The sequence below is a fragment of the Martes martes genome (assembly GCF_963455335.1).
Source record: "Martes martes genome assembly, chromosome: 1".
Lineage (NCBI taxonomy): Eukaryota > Metazoa > Chordata > Mammalia > Carnivora > Mustelidae > Martes > Martes martes.
Window position 1 is genome coordinate 148,989,589 of NC_137888.1, and position 14,693 is coordinate 149,004,281.

The 14,693-nt window shown below is 40.9% G+C and overlaps 1 protein-coding gene across 3 annotated transcripts; it reads right to left on the bottom strand.

Moving 5' to 3' along the window:
- Positions 1-926: 926 nt before the first annotated feature.
- MOBP (myelin associated oligodendrocyte basic protein) lies at positions 927-13,868 on the bottom strand (the record flags this gene model as incomplete). Of its 3 annotated transcripts, XM_080816586.1 has the most annotated exons (3): positions 927-966; positions 13,133-13,378; positions 13,663-13,868. In XM_080816586.1, 3 exons carry the CDS (start codon positions 13,866-13,868, stop codon positions 927-929), a joined length of 492 nt encoding a protein of 163 aa, XP_080672712.1. The 3 variants fall into 3 exon arrangements, with proteins under 3 accessions (XP_080672712.1, XP_080672713.1, XP_080672711.1); XM_080816587.1 differs by lacking the exon at positions 927-966 and having other exon boundaries at positions 13,123-13,372; XM_080816585.1 differs by lacking the exon at positions 927-966 and having other exon boundaries at positions 13,123-13,450.
- Positions 13,869-14,693: the final 825 nt, after the last annotated feature.

Genomic DNA, 14,693 nt, shown 5'->3' on the forward strand with positions numbered 1-14,693 from the left:
TCTCCAGGAGCCTTCAGGAAACAGACAGGGAGTAAGGCATTGAGTAAGCCCAGACAACTTGCCCAAGTTGAAGCAATTAATTCTAGAGTTGGATCTGTCCATATGGGTTAGATAAGGCTCAAAAACAGTGTCTTGGAATATTTGCTCTCACCCAGGCAGAGACCAGAAGAAGACATTCACAAATCCCTGTGTGAGGTTGGGACAGGGGCCTGGGGAGTGGGAGGGAGTTACTTCTTCAGGACTTTACTCTCATCTCTGACAGAGCACATTGGCTGAATTTAACATGTGGATTTAGACAACTCCTACCCTTCTTGGGAATTTCCTTGCATGTCTGGTTCATCTGCTAGCCTAATATCTTACTCAAAAGAACTTGGATCTTCCCCAGAGCCAACTGTAACTCTGACTGTGTGCTAGTACAGGGGAACTGGTTAAAGAGGTCAGATGGAAACCAAATGGCACAGGGAAAGAGAGGAACCAGGCAGAGGATTAGTTACAAAGAAGACCAAGAATCAAATGTCAAACTAGGTAACAGGATGCCAAAGATAGAGGGGAAAAGATATTGGAGGACAACAAAAGGGCTGGCACCTGACTATCCTGGTCCAAAGACTCTGGAGGTCTGTGCATGTTCTGGGAAAGAAAGGACTGCAGCTGAGACCAAAAAAGCCATGTACTGAGATCTGGAGCCCAAGGGGGCACTGCTGGGACCCACCAACTGGAGTATGACACATAGAGATTCCCCCTCTCACCTCCAGGCAGGCTGCCCAGGAGCCCCTGCACCGAGGGGACTGTGGGCATTGGTAGTTGCCACATCAGCAGGTGTCTGCCCCTGCACCATGTTTGAAGCTAGGTGACTTGCCCAAGAGCACGTGAGTCAAGAAGCAGTGAGTCCAGGTCCTGAGGTGGTCCATTCACTTGAAACTCCTCCCTCACTTTTTCCGTGGGGTTGGCTTGCTCCTCTTTTTCAATCTGGTTTACAAAGAGAAACAAAAATCCATAGCGTTTCTAAGTGATGAACATTCTCTCTGTGCTCAGTTAACATAATTGTGAATTTGTAGATACATTTAGGGTTATTATTTCTCTGGGAAATCTAGCCTTAGAATTTCTTTTCTTAACTTCCCAAATCTGGTAGTATCTGGCCAAAATAATATGTTAACTTTTTCCTGGCCTAAGCCTAGGAAAAATTATTCTTTTGAAGTTCTATTTCTTGTACAATAATTATTGCTTTTTTGCTTAATCATTGCAGATAATTTTAAGACACAGAAAAATACAAAGGAAATAAAAAATGCCACTCCACTCCTTAAAAAAAAAAAACTAGTTTTACTGACAATAGGCATAAAGACATGATGTACATTTATATACATTAAGGTATTTAAACTCACATCATAAAATTGTGGCGATATTAACATGTTGCTATTTTGATGGGGAACAGATTGTGTTCAGGAGATAAACAACACCCAGTAAAAACATTATAAATATGTGTCTCCAAACAGTTGCTTGCAAGCTTGTTCTCCAACTGAGGGATTACATTTTATTAACCACAATTTATTTAGACAGCAGAACTCTATGTGACTACCTTGGAAATGAGGCCATGTCAAATAGTTTCAGAACATCATTAAAGTTCTTAATTTAAAAATCAAGCAAGAAAAAACCCCACCAAGATACACACATTAGGAATACCCAACTTTTGTATCAACATGGATGGGACTGGAGGAGATTATGCTGAGTGAAATAAGTCAGGCAGAGAAAGTCAATTATCATATGGTTTCACTTACTTGTGGAGCATAAAGAATAACACAGAGGACATTAGAAGAAGGAAAGGAAAAGCGAATTGGGGTAAATTGGAGGGAAAGATGAAGGGTGAGAGACTGTGGGCTCTGAGAAACAAACTGAGGGTTTTGGAGGGGAGGAGGGAGGGGGAAAGGGTGAACCCGGTCGTGGTTATTAAGGAGGGCACATATTGCATGGAGCCCTGGGTGTGGTGCATAAACAATGAAAAAATAAAATAAAATTTAATTTAATTAAAAAAGAAATGTGCCATACTTTTAACACTGAAAACTAAACTTATGAGAAACACAGTTTTTCCTATAACTGAGGGGGGTGTTTAAAATTAGAAATAAGATTCATATTCAGGTGTTAGCAATACCATTTTCCAAAACCCAAAATTATATATCAAGCTAACAGGGCTGGATACCAAGAAGAATAAAAGAATAAATACTTTATTTTAACTTGTAGAATAAATTATAGCCGGAGAAGGTTGGAACACATCCCTGGAAGTTTGAGAAGAAAATCTCTACATTTTCTGGATTGCTTCCATGAACTCGAGGCATGACAGCCTATTCATAATAGAATGTCCCATAAATCATGCTAGATATGAAACCCTGGGTGCTGGCACTGACATGGAAGACCACAAATCCAGGCATCACCCTGTGCAGGTAGCACTGCAATCAGCCACTGTGGCATCTTAGATGGTGTGAGCACCTTATTATCTAATTAGCCCTCCACTGGCAATGGCAGCTACATGGGTGCCACTAGGGGTAGCCAAATTGTGCAACAATAGCTCATGAACTCCAATTCAACAAGGGGAAGCAACTGAGTTGGGGAGGATCTGCTAGTTGCCAGGATTAAATGACACAATGTATCTATTAAATAACAGTTCTAATAACATCTGCTTACCTAACAGTATAAGATGATAAACTATGCACTTTACACTAATAACTGATGAGGAAGGTAAAATCCTCATTTTACAAATGGGAAAAATATAACCTTCAAAGAATAACTTTGACAGACAGCAGAGCTTGGATTCAAACCTGATGTCAGAGTCTTTGCCCTTCCCACTGTGCCAGAATGACAACTAGGTTGTATTTACAGGTCTTATCACTCAGTAACATCAGCCAACCCCTGAATCAGGTCCTGGGGATATAAGTGTTAAGAGTCCCAGGTCCTGATTCATGCAGATTCTGGCAAGAGAGATGCACACTATTGTGTCTGAAATGTAGTAATGGAAGTACAAGACAAGCCGAGGGGAGAGGTGGCCATCTGATAGCAAGAAGTGTGAAGACCCTTAAGTCAAAAGGCTATGCCAACTCCTTAGAAATGACAATATAGTGGTGGGTATTAGGGAGGGCACAGATTGCATGGAGCACTGGGTGTGGTGAAAAAACAATGAATACTGTTATGCTGAAAATAAATAAATAAATAAATAAATAAATAAAAATAAAGGAAACAAACAAACAAGTTACAAATAGAACCACCATATTAAAAAAAAAAAAAGAAATGACAATATGATGAGTCTGCAGACACAGGAGAGAAGGAGTTCTATGCCTACATGAAATACTCTGTACATCATCCTCATTGACAAGTCAAAACAGGAAAATAATAGGTCATTATTACACAAAAGTCAAATCTTATATAAAATGTCCTAGTCATCTTATTGTAGCACAGCTTTGAGGGATGAAAATTATAAAGACTCTCCACGTAACAGAACATCTAATTTGGGTTCTAGCCTCCTTTAATGTTCCAGAAAGCCAATTTTGTAAGGACTTAATCTTGTTAAAATATTTCTCTAAGAAGAAAATCTTCAAGTGAAATCGTAATTTAAACCATACAAAAATTAAGCATACATATTGAAAAAGAAAAAAAAAGCACCAAAAAAATTCATGGACATGATTGTCAATGTAGAAAATCCCAGAGTCTGCCCCAGAAAAAGAACTAGACTCAGTTTAGCAAGATCACAAGATACATGATCACTATACAAAAATCAATTATGTTTTATATATTGTTAAATAAATTTTATATATTGACAATTATATTTTATATATTTTATATACATTGATATGTATTTATATATCAATTATATTTTATATATAGTATATATTTTTATGTATATAATGCATGAAGTGCTTCATTATAAAGCAAACAAAATATGTACAGTATCTGTATGCTGAAAATGCAAAACAAAAAAGGTCTAAATGAATGGGCAGATATACCATGTCCACGGATTCAATATTGTTACAGTTTTCACCACGTTGATTTATCAACTCAACACAACCCCATTCAATTCTACCAGAATATATTGTATAAATTCACACAATGACCCTAAATTTTGTAGGGGAAAGTAGAGGAACTAGAATAATCACAACAAATTTCAAAAATAAAGAACAGTGTTGGAGAATTCACACTAAACTGATTTCAATACTTACTGTAAGGCTATAGTAATAAAGTTGGTAAAAGAAGGATACATAAATTAACAAACAGAATAGAAAGTCCAGAAATAAACTCATACATTTAGTCAACCAATTTTTGACAAAATTGCAAAAGTAATTCAGTGGAGAATCTTCTCAATAAATGGTGTTGGAAAACTAAATGTCCATGTGCAAAAAAAAAAAAAAAAATTGAACCTCAATCCATACTTCACACTATTTACAAAATATTAACTCAAAATGGACAATAATGTAAATGTAAACCTAAAGTTTTAGATTTCTAGAAGAAAGCATAGGAAAAAAATCTTTGGGACCTTGGGTTAGGCAAAGAATTCTTACATATAATACAAAAAACATTATCTATAAAAGGAAAAAATTGATAAATTGGGGTTCATGAAAATTTAAAATTTTAGTTCTTCAAAAGACACTGTTAAGAAAATGAGAAAACAAGTCAAGCCAGCCATAGACTGGGAGAAAATATTTGCAAAACATATATTTGATAAATATATTTAATTTCTTATATTTGATTATATATTTAATATATATCCAGATATATTTTTAAACTCCAAAAGCACAATAATAAGAAAAATAGCAACCAACTTTCTGAAATGGGCGAAAGATCTTTTGTTTAAAGATTTTATTTATTTATTTGACAGAGAGAGACACAGCAAGAGAGGGAACACCAGCAGGGGGAGTGGGAGAGGGAGAAGCAGGTTTCCCGATGAGCAGAGAGATGTGGGGCTTGATCCCAGGACCCTGGGACCATGACCTGAGCTGAAGGCAGACACTTAATGACAGAGCCACCCAGGCACCCCTAAAATGGGCAAAAAGATTGAGCACACACTTGACTAGTAAATATCACCGAACTTTGGTGGTTGATATGTAAGTTCATTTAAAGATGTTCAATGTCACTAATCATTAAGAAAATACAAAATTAAAACTACAATGAGATAGCACTATACATTTACTGGAATGGGTAAAATTTTAAAAGCTGACAAAATGCAGAACATCCCACATTGTTAGTGGGATACAAAATAATATAACCACTGTCTAAAACAATTTAGCAGTTTCTTACACATTTAAACATATATCTACCACATGGCCCAGCAATACCAGTTCTAGTTATTTACTCAAGAGAAAAGAAAACTTACACTCATATGAATGTTTACAGCAGGTTTATTCATAATCACCAAAACCTGGAAACAATCTAAATACCCTTCAACTGGTTAATGGAAAACTATGATAGGTACATGCATATAACGGAATATTACTCAGCAATAAAAATGAAAAAACTGCTGATTCATGCAACAACATGTTTCAATCTCAAATGCATTACGCTAAGTTAAAGAAGACAGACTCAAGAGGGTACATACTGTATAATTCCATTTATATGACATTTTAGACTTATAAGACAGAACTATAGGGACAGAAAAGATTGTTGGTTGTCAGGCGTTTGGGGATTGACTGCAAAGAGGAAATATGAGGGAAATTTGGTGGGGGGATGAGGTGATGAAAATACCTGATGTCTCAATTGTGATGGTGGTTACATGATTGTGTGTCTAGAACTGTTTGCCAAAAAAGTCGAATGCTGCCACATGCAAATTATATCTCGATAAACCTGACATATGTAGGTTATGTGTGGGGGTGGGTGGGTGTATTACATACATATATATGACACTTTTGGGGTCCATGCCTTTCTCCTTTATCTGAATGCACATAACTGAACTATGACTGCCCCAAAGTTAATAGTGCTAGGTGATATGATGAGCATAATCCTGCTTATACCCAACTACTGCTTTCCTGATATGTGTTATTTTCCAATGAGACACAGCTGCCTGGAAACAGACATGGTGAAGACAGATGGCTGGATTCACCCAAAGTTAGAGTTCTCCCAAAGACATGAGACAGATATTCAGAGGGTAGTGGACTTCAGGGTGCTTTTGAAAGAGATTAAAATGTTGAGCCATGGCTTCTAATTTAGAAAGGGAGAAAAGTGAAGAAAGGAGTTTGAATAGACTTTTTTTTTTTTCAGAGAAGACATACAGATGGCCAACAGGTACATGAAAAGATCTTTAACATCACTAATCAACAGAAAAATGCAAATCAAAAACACATGAGATACCATCAACACCTGTAAGAATGGCTATTACCGAAAAGATTGGAAATAATAAGTGTTGGTAAAGATGTCGAAAACAGGCAACCCTTGTGCACTGTTGGTGGGCATGTAAATTGGTGCAAACACTATGGAAAAGAGCATGGAGTTTTCTAAAAAAATAAAATAAAACAGCTATATGATCCAGCAATTTCATTTCTGGGTATTCACCCAAAGAAAATGAAAACACTAACTCAAAGAGATATAGGCACCTCTCAAAGAGATATAGGCAGAATTATTTAAAATAGCCAAGATATGGAAGACAAGATATGGAAACAAACTAAGTGTCCATCAATGGATGAATGGATGAATGGATAAAGAAACTGTGGCTTATATCTACAGTGGAATATTATTCAGTCATAAAGAAGAATGAGATCCTGCCATTTGCAACAACATGGATATGCCTTAAGGGCATTACACTGAGGGAAATAAAGAGAATGGATTGATGGTTGCCAAAGGTGGAGGGTGGGGAGTAGGGGGAAGGAGAAATGAGTGCTGGGGTTTTTTTAGTTTAAATAAATTGGCTAATCTATAATACAATACAATACTATACAATATAATAAATGTAAAATCAAACTGCCAGAGGGAAAAAGGGAGTCTAATGAATGTAGAAGGAAAAACAAGGGTCAGAGCACTAGCAACACCTAGTGAAGTTTAAGAACACTTGTGGGAACATTAGACAAAGCAAGCTGTAAGAAAAGCAGACTTGATGTGGAATTGAATGATTCCATTGTCAATTGTGGAGATGATAATTTGTTTCCCTCCCTGGAGAATAAATTCCATAAGAAAAAAAGATTCAGATGCAGCTCCAAGGATCAGAGCTCAGCTAGCCCTCAGTACTTTTCCAGCCTGGTCTCTGGTATTCAAAACCTACCCTAATTTTCTCAACTCCCCCCAGCTCTTTCATCTTTGGGTAGAACTTGCCTTCATCGTAATGACCATTAATGTGTCTCTCTCTCCTTTGCAAAACTGAATGTTTTTTCCTGCTCCCATCAAAGGCCAGTCTCCACACATACTGTGAAGGAGCTTTACTCTATCAACGATCTCCATTCCCCCTCTTTTATTTTCAGTCTCACGCTCATGTCCATACACCTTCTCATCAACTTTTAGCATACTCTAAGTTATAGTTTAAAAAAAATTCTAGAAGTAAAATTAGCCATCATTTGTTGGGGATGTTTGAAAGTTAAGATGGTGCTTAGGTTTTCAACATGGGTGAAATGAGATGAAATGAGAGAATGAGCAAGTCTTCATGGGAATGCAGTCAAGTGGAAACTGCTGGGTTTGGCAACATCCAGAGTGATCTGCTGGACTAACAGGCCAAATGTGAATTTAATGTTAGGGCTGGAGTAAGGTTTGAAAGTCATCAGTGTGCTAGTCATGAAAGAAGGAAAAATCTCCCAAGCAGCAGGCTCAGGATGGAACCCCAGCAGATTCCAAGGTTTATCAATTAGCAGGAAAGGAAGGATTCACAATAAGGACAGAAGGAAAGTCCACAAAGAGAATTATGAAACAGGAGGGTCATGGAAGGCAAGAGTACAAAAAATTTAATGACTGAGTGAGTAGTCAACAAATTTAACAGACAGTACCGTTGATATAAAGACAGGGTTCAGCATTTATCAAGTAAAGCAGCACAAAGAGCATAGGGAAGCCATTAGAGCAGATGTTATTGGGACTTTGTCTATGCTTCCTCACCCTTACCACTGTATGCACATTGGCTGAATTTCCAGATGCCTTTCTCTGTCTGTGGGCTATTTCCTGCTGCTGTAGCCCACTTTGCCATCTGCTTGGTAGGGCACAGGGTCAAGAAATTAATACCTCCACTCTCGAAGTGGCATTGGTTGACCAATGACGGACAGGACCTGGTGTATGAATAACCCAGTTCCTTGACCTACTGCTTAGATAGGAAAACTGAGTGCACATCTTATACTGGCTTCTAGGGCTCCTTAGCAGGATTAAGCCCCAGGAACCCACAGTGAGAAGTGGTTTGATAACATAGAATCAGCTGCTTCCTTTCCCATCACGCTTCCCTGTTCCTCCAGCATTACCTTCCTTGCCCCAATGAACTGCCTGCCCTTGCATTGTTGCTGCTGTAGGAACCTGCACAGGAGAAATTCCATTGAGGTGCTATGGGAAGAATCAGAGCAAAGTAAGTTGAAGAGTAAATGCAATGTAGAGAAGTTAAGGTGATGAATTTACACTATTTTTAAAAATTTGCCTGAGAAGAGAAGAGATAGGACAGGGCCAGAGGCAAACTCAGTCATTAAGAGACAGCTCAACATGTTTAAAAGCTAAAGTGCTTTCTCTTTAGACAATAGAAAAAGGCTGAAGTTGTCAGGGAGGTTCAGCAAGACCCTGGAGGAAACATGAGTGGGGAGAGGAAGATTACACAGATCACACATAAGCAGAAGAAACGAGGGGTTGAACTGCTCAGGAAAAAAAATGCTTTCTCCCCTAACAAGAAGGATTGAAAGACAGATGCATATCATAACAAACATGTTGGGGCTGGTGGAAGAAAACTAGTCTGGAGAGAGGCAGGTGCTCATCCACCAACACTTATAGGCTATAGGCTTTTCCTGGCTGTGCTCAGCAACTCTCCACATCCATGAATGGACTCAGCAGCTGGAAGTTGGAGTAGAGCACATGGCCATCAGCTTGATGTAGGGGAGGGATTTGTGGGATGATTGTGGCTGTATGATGGACAACAATGGCATTAAGGCTGTTAGAGAGAGTAGTTAATCATGTGGTCTAAATTAAGGACCAGGCAGGAGTTGTCAGAATAGAAGAACAGACACAGCTCATTGAACCAGAGACCTCTCTGGTTCACCCAGGCCTCTGTGAGTACTTGCTCTACACAGGCACTATGCTCTGGGGAACACCACGATGTGTAGAAGCCTGCTTCTGGTCAGGAAGGAATTAATGACTTAGGTAGGGCAAGACTCAAGGGTTCAGTCATCCAAACTCACAAAAGCAGTAATGCGATCTGAGAGGCAGGCAGAATCACCGGAGCCTGATCTAAGAGCAAAGTGCTCAGGCCCTTTTCTTAACTCTGCCATTACCTGGGGAATGGTAGATGAATTTCTGATTCTGTTTGGCTGATGAGACCAAAAATAGATTGCCAGGGTGTAAACATAAGGATACAATTAAGCATAATATATGCCTGGGTGACGTTTTTCCACAAGCATGTAAGAAATTATTTCTAAGACATGAGTACAAAGTCAGTGTTTTTGCTTGTGTAAATACAGGGAAGGCTCAGAAAAGGGACTGGAAGGACAAGTTTAGCCAGTCTTGTGCAAAGAAAGAGAAAATGATCCATGGTTTTCCAGAAGAACAAAGTGCAGAGTGTACCTTTTGGTATCAGGAAGGACAAAGAAAGGACATAGAAGTTGTCTGGAGTAAGTTTGGGTCTGCACACCTGAAAAGGAGACAGGTACCCCCATCTAACAGTTGAAGCTTAGCCCCAATACCTGGTTCTGTCAGTGCACACTCAGACCATCAGACCATCAGAGTAATTGCTCTGGGTCAGTGATCTTCAGAAGTAAATTCTAGCTTGTTGAGTATGTAAGTGTTTATAATTGCATTATAAACATGCATGTTGTTTGTCACTCCTAATAATTTCAAGCAAGCTCAAAACTATATGTGTGTGTGTGGGTGTGTGTACTATATATATATTTCTTCTTCTACAGTGACAAAGGGAAAGTAGAATGTTTTCTACTCCATTACTAATGTAACCAGTATGTTGTCATTCAGTGAGTGGGCTTGTCCTAACCTTTGGAAGCAATGCACTGCCATGTCTCTCAGGACAATGCATGGTCAATAAAACACCAAACCCTGCTTGCTTCAATATGAGACTCAAAGTTAAAGCACTCTGTCTCTGAAAGATCAAATTCTGTGGAGAGCCTGAAACCACTTAGAACCTTAACCCTCCAGCAATCAGCTACTTTCCTGGGCTTTGATTTTATCATCTGCTGAAGTGAGACAAGAGGGTAAAAAGCAGCTGGAGGAGGGGAGGGACCAGGCAGGGACCAGGCAGGATGGAAGCAGCCAAGCTTCGGGTAGTTCTTGGAGGGAAGAGCAGCATCACTGAGGGAGGGGCCACTCATAAATACCATGAGCAGCTAGACCAGGGGCATACATCATTTCCTTTGATTGCCCAGAGCTTGGTGCAGTGCTGTGCGCATGATCTTGATGAATAGGCTTGAAAATACATGTAGAAATAGATTGGTTCTCCAAGCTTCTGGTGTGCAGGGCTCAATGGGTACAAGACATTTTGTGAAAGAATGAGTCAAAGTGCAGATCACCTGCACCTAAAGCAGAGCACCGAGGAGCCAAGAGAGGCTTGGCCCAGGAAACATGTGTTAACCCTAAACAAGGATGACCTGTGAAATCCTAAAATCTTGAGGAATTGAAAGTAGAATAAATTAAGAGGAAGATCCAGGGTTTCCTCCCATCAGATACAAGAATGCTACCATGTTCAATCAGGTTGCAAGGAATTACACCAATCAGATCCTAAGATTTAAATAATCTCTGTTTTTTGAGATCTATCCAAGGGAGCTACTAAGGATCCAGTAGGCCTCTGTCAGTATTTATTTAACCTTTAAAGGTCAGAACTCAGGAATGGGAATGGCACCATCTCAGAAAATCTGTTTAAAAGCTCTTTATTGACCTTTTCTCCAAGTGCAATTTAGTAGCTCTGCTTAAGAGTGATTTTTTTTCCCCATTAACCTTCCCACCCCTTTGATTTGGGAACAGCCAATCAGTAGCAACAGAGGGAATAAACAATGTGGTGAAGCAATGGCTCTAATGCATTTCCTCAGAACATTTGGAAATCTGAGAAGGAAAAATGAGCGTCTCGAGAAGGGCTGAAATGGTGCACCCTCAGTGTTGTGGACCATTGCGAACAGGGGTTTTCAGGTCCGCTGTCCCAGTGAACAACAAGGACTGAGGAGGCAAGGACAGCCGGAAACCTAGTAAGAACTGTTAACTCGGGGAATCAAGTTACACCAACATTAAGATGTCTCTGGAGTTCAGGTGGATAAAACCAGCAGGATGGGTGCAGACAGATGAAGTTGGCCTTCGTGGTCTTCCATCTGTGTCCTGCTTGAATTCCCAGCCACCCAAGCAGCCATCACACAACTCACTGCAAATGGTGGCTTGAAGCCACCCCCCGAGATGATCTGCCATGTATCCAATTAGTTTCCTCTGCTTCTCACACTTCCTAACCAGTTCCACATATCTTAACTTACCTGGCCATCACCCTTGGACTCAGGCTCCCAGGGACATCTTGATTAATGACTAGGTAACCCGGCACACAACTTCCTATTCCAGGGTTAAAGACGGCAGCCTCTTACCTCCTTCACAAATTAACCTGATCTTGCATCTTTTTAATTCTTTCACTTTTGGTGTCATACACATGGCTCCTTCCACATGTCTTTATTGCACATTACAGATAATGTGGATTATTTATTATGGATGAAAGCATCAGTGCTTCTCAAAGGGTGGTCTGTGTACCACCTGTGTCACTATGCTGGGATGGAGGTGCTGCTTTTTGGAAATATACATCTCCAGACCTCATTAGTGACCCAAGGAATTAGATTCTCTGGGGGTATTTCTAACATGATCCTGAGTTGATTCTTCTGCATCCTAAACTGGTAAACAGTGCATGACATGAACACATAGTAACATGCTATGCAGAATAAGTATGAGAATCTCAAATACCACGAGCACCCACTATTAACCCGAAAAACAGTTCATTTTCAAATATTAAAAGGACTAAAAGATTGGCCTGCCATGTGTTTGGGCAGGGAGTATATGGAAAATCTCTGTACTCTCCACTCAATTTTGCTATGAACCTAAAACTTATCTAAAATTAAAATATATTTTTTAAAAAAGAAGAAGAGGAAGGAGGAGAAAGAGGTAGAGGAGGAGGTGGAGGTGGAGGAGGAGGAGAAGGAAAAAGAGAAGAAGAAGGAGGAGGAGGAGGGAGGAAGAGGAGGAGGAAGAACCTGACCTGCCTCAGATGGGACAGATAAACATGTCTCTGGCTCACTTTTTCCCTCTGCACAGCCTCCTTTTTTCCTCTGCTTACCCTACCCTAACCTTCTCTGTGAGGCTCCAGATGAGAAGCCTGCTCCAGGCTCCTACAGCCCAGTGTACTTACTGATTATGACAATATTAAGGCAATATTGCCCTACACTTTGACCAACCATTCTCTTGTTTCACCCTGGTGAGTCACAACCTAGCTTGTTCGCTGCTGTATTCCCATGCCCCTGCATGAGATATGGAACTCTGGTATGCAAGTTTGTTGAATGACTGAATAAATGAATAAATGATCTTGCCACTGAGATTAACATCAGATGAAGTGTGTCAGAAGGATGGATAAATGAACTGGCTAAACCTCTCCGTTTTTAAACATGCATTTTTACACATGCACAGATATCCCTAGAGTCACCCTTCCTCCTCTCTGAGGCACAGCAATGAATGGCCTCAGTCTCACAATCTGTTACTGGGGTGGATACTCTGAGTTGATAAATTAATTAATTGCAGTCCTCCTAGACAAAAGCAGCAATGGATACTGCCATCTGAAGTACTGTACTGGCAGCTTTATGAGGAAAACAAGCCACACTAGGTATTTCCAATGAGGGGATTTAATGCAGGGAATTGACACAGGTTTGGTAAGGTCAAGAGAGGGCCACTGAGGTAACCCAGATGTTAGTAAACACAGGAGGCAACTACTAACCTTAGGGCTGGGGGAACAAAAGGGAAGAGATGGTGTTACCAGAACCTAGAAGCTTTGATGGGGGACCCCCCACGGCTGGTGCCTGGCCCTCTCTGGGGGCTGCTGCGCGGCGGCTGCTTGGACTTCTGAGGGGGGCGCTGCTTGGCTGGTGGTGGTCGGACCTCTGGGCGGGGGCGTGGTTGACGCTCAGACCTCGGAGGGGACCGTGGCTTGGCTGGCGCTCTGACCACCGCGGGGGGTACAGCTGGCTGGAGCTTGGGCCTCTGAGGGGACGTTGCACGGCGTCTGGTGCTGAGGGGGCCAAAAGAAGCTGGAGGCTGGCGCCATGGCTCTCTTCTGCTGCTTAAGGGATACTGACAGGAGCTGGAAACAGGGAGGCAGGCCCTGCTCCCCCTCCCGCCTTTCGATGGCCCTTCAGAACCTTCCAGTGGCAGAACCTAACCAGGAGCGGACTGCAGGGCATTAGGGGAAGAGCAGCCCAGAAATCACCGAACGGAACAGGATGGGGGCGTGTTGCTGAGAGACCGCAGGCCAGTACTCAGCCAGGTGCTGAGTGGGCAGTGCAGACCACTTACCTGGTCTTCTGGCAGGCACAGCAGATCCAGTCCTCTTCTTTCTTCTGGTAGAAGCAGCCACTTTTACAGATGCTGTATTTCCGATCCACGATCTCACGCTTGGAGTTGAGGAAGGTGAATGGTGGGCAGCAATGTATGCTGAAGTGCTCTGTAAACTTCTGGTTCTTGGAGAGTCTGGGACCCTCCTTAGTCGTTTTCTGACTCATCTCACTAGAAATCGTTGTAGCAAGGGGAGACATAAAACAGCACATCAGGCTGGGAGCTTCCTACTCAAGAAGCCTACTTCCTGCTATTTCCATAGTTCAAAATTAACATTCAGCCTTGCCTTACACCCTGAATCTGGAAGATCAATGTCTTGCCCAACTCTGTGGAAAGGAACTAAATTAAGGGTTTATTTTTATTTGCATACTTGTTAATCATGTTTTCTGAAAATGAATACTTTCTCATTTATTTTTTTTTAATTTATTTATTTGGCAGAGAGCACAAGTAGGCAGAGAGGCAGGCACAGACAGAGAGGGGGAAGCAGGCTCTCCGCTGAAGCAGAGAGCCTGATGTGTAACTCGATCCCAGGACCCTAGGATCATGACCTGAGCCGAAGGCAGGGGCTTTAACCCACTGAGCCACCCAGGTGCCCCTCTCATTTATGTTTTAATGACCCACTTAGGGTAGGAAAAATATTATAAAACCAAACATATCTATAGCAAAATATTAGTCTAGGTTTAGGAAAGGCCTTTTCTCTAAAATAATAATAATGGTAATAATAGTTTGGTACTAAAACCATAATCACCATTCAGACAAAATTACTTCGTAGCCATGAAAAAGAATGATCAATATGTTTGCATCTCACAAACATCATGTTGAACAAAAAAAGCTGGACACGAAGGAATGCAAGGTGTATGAATCAATCTACATGAGGTTCAAAAACAGACAAAGCTAGTCTATGGTGCTAGAAATCAGAGCACAGCTATGTTTGGAGAAGGTAAAGTCTGGCTAGGAAGGGGCATCAAGGAAGCCAGAAAATGTTCTGGATC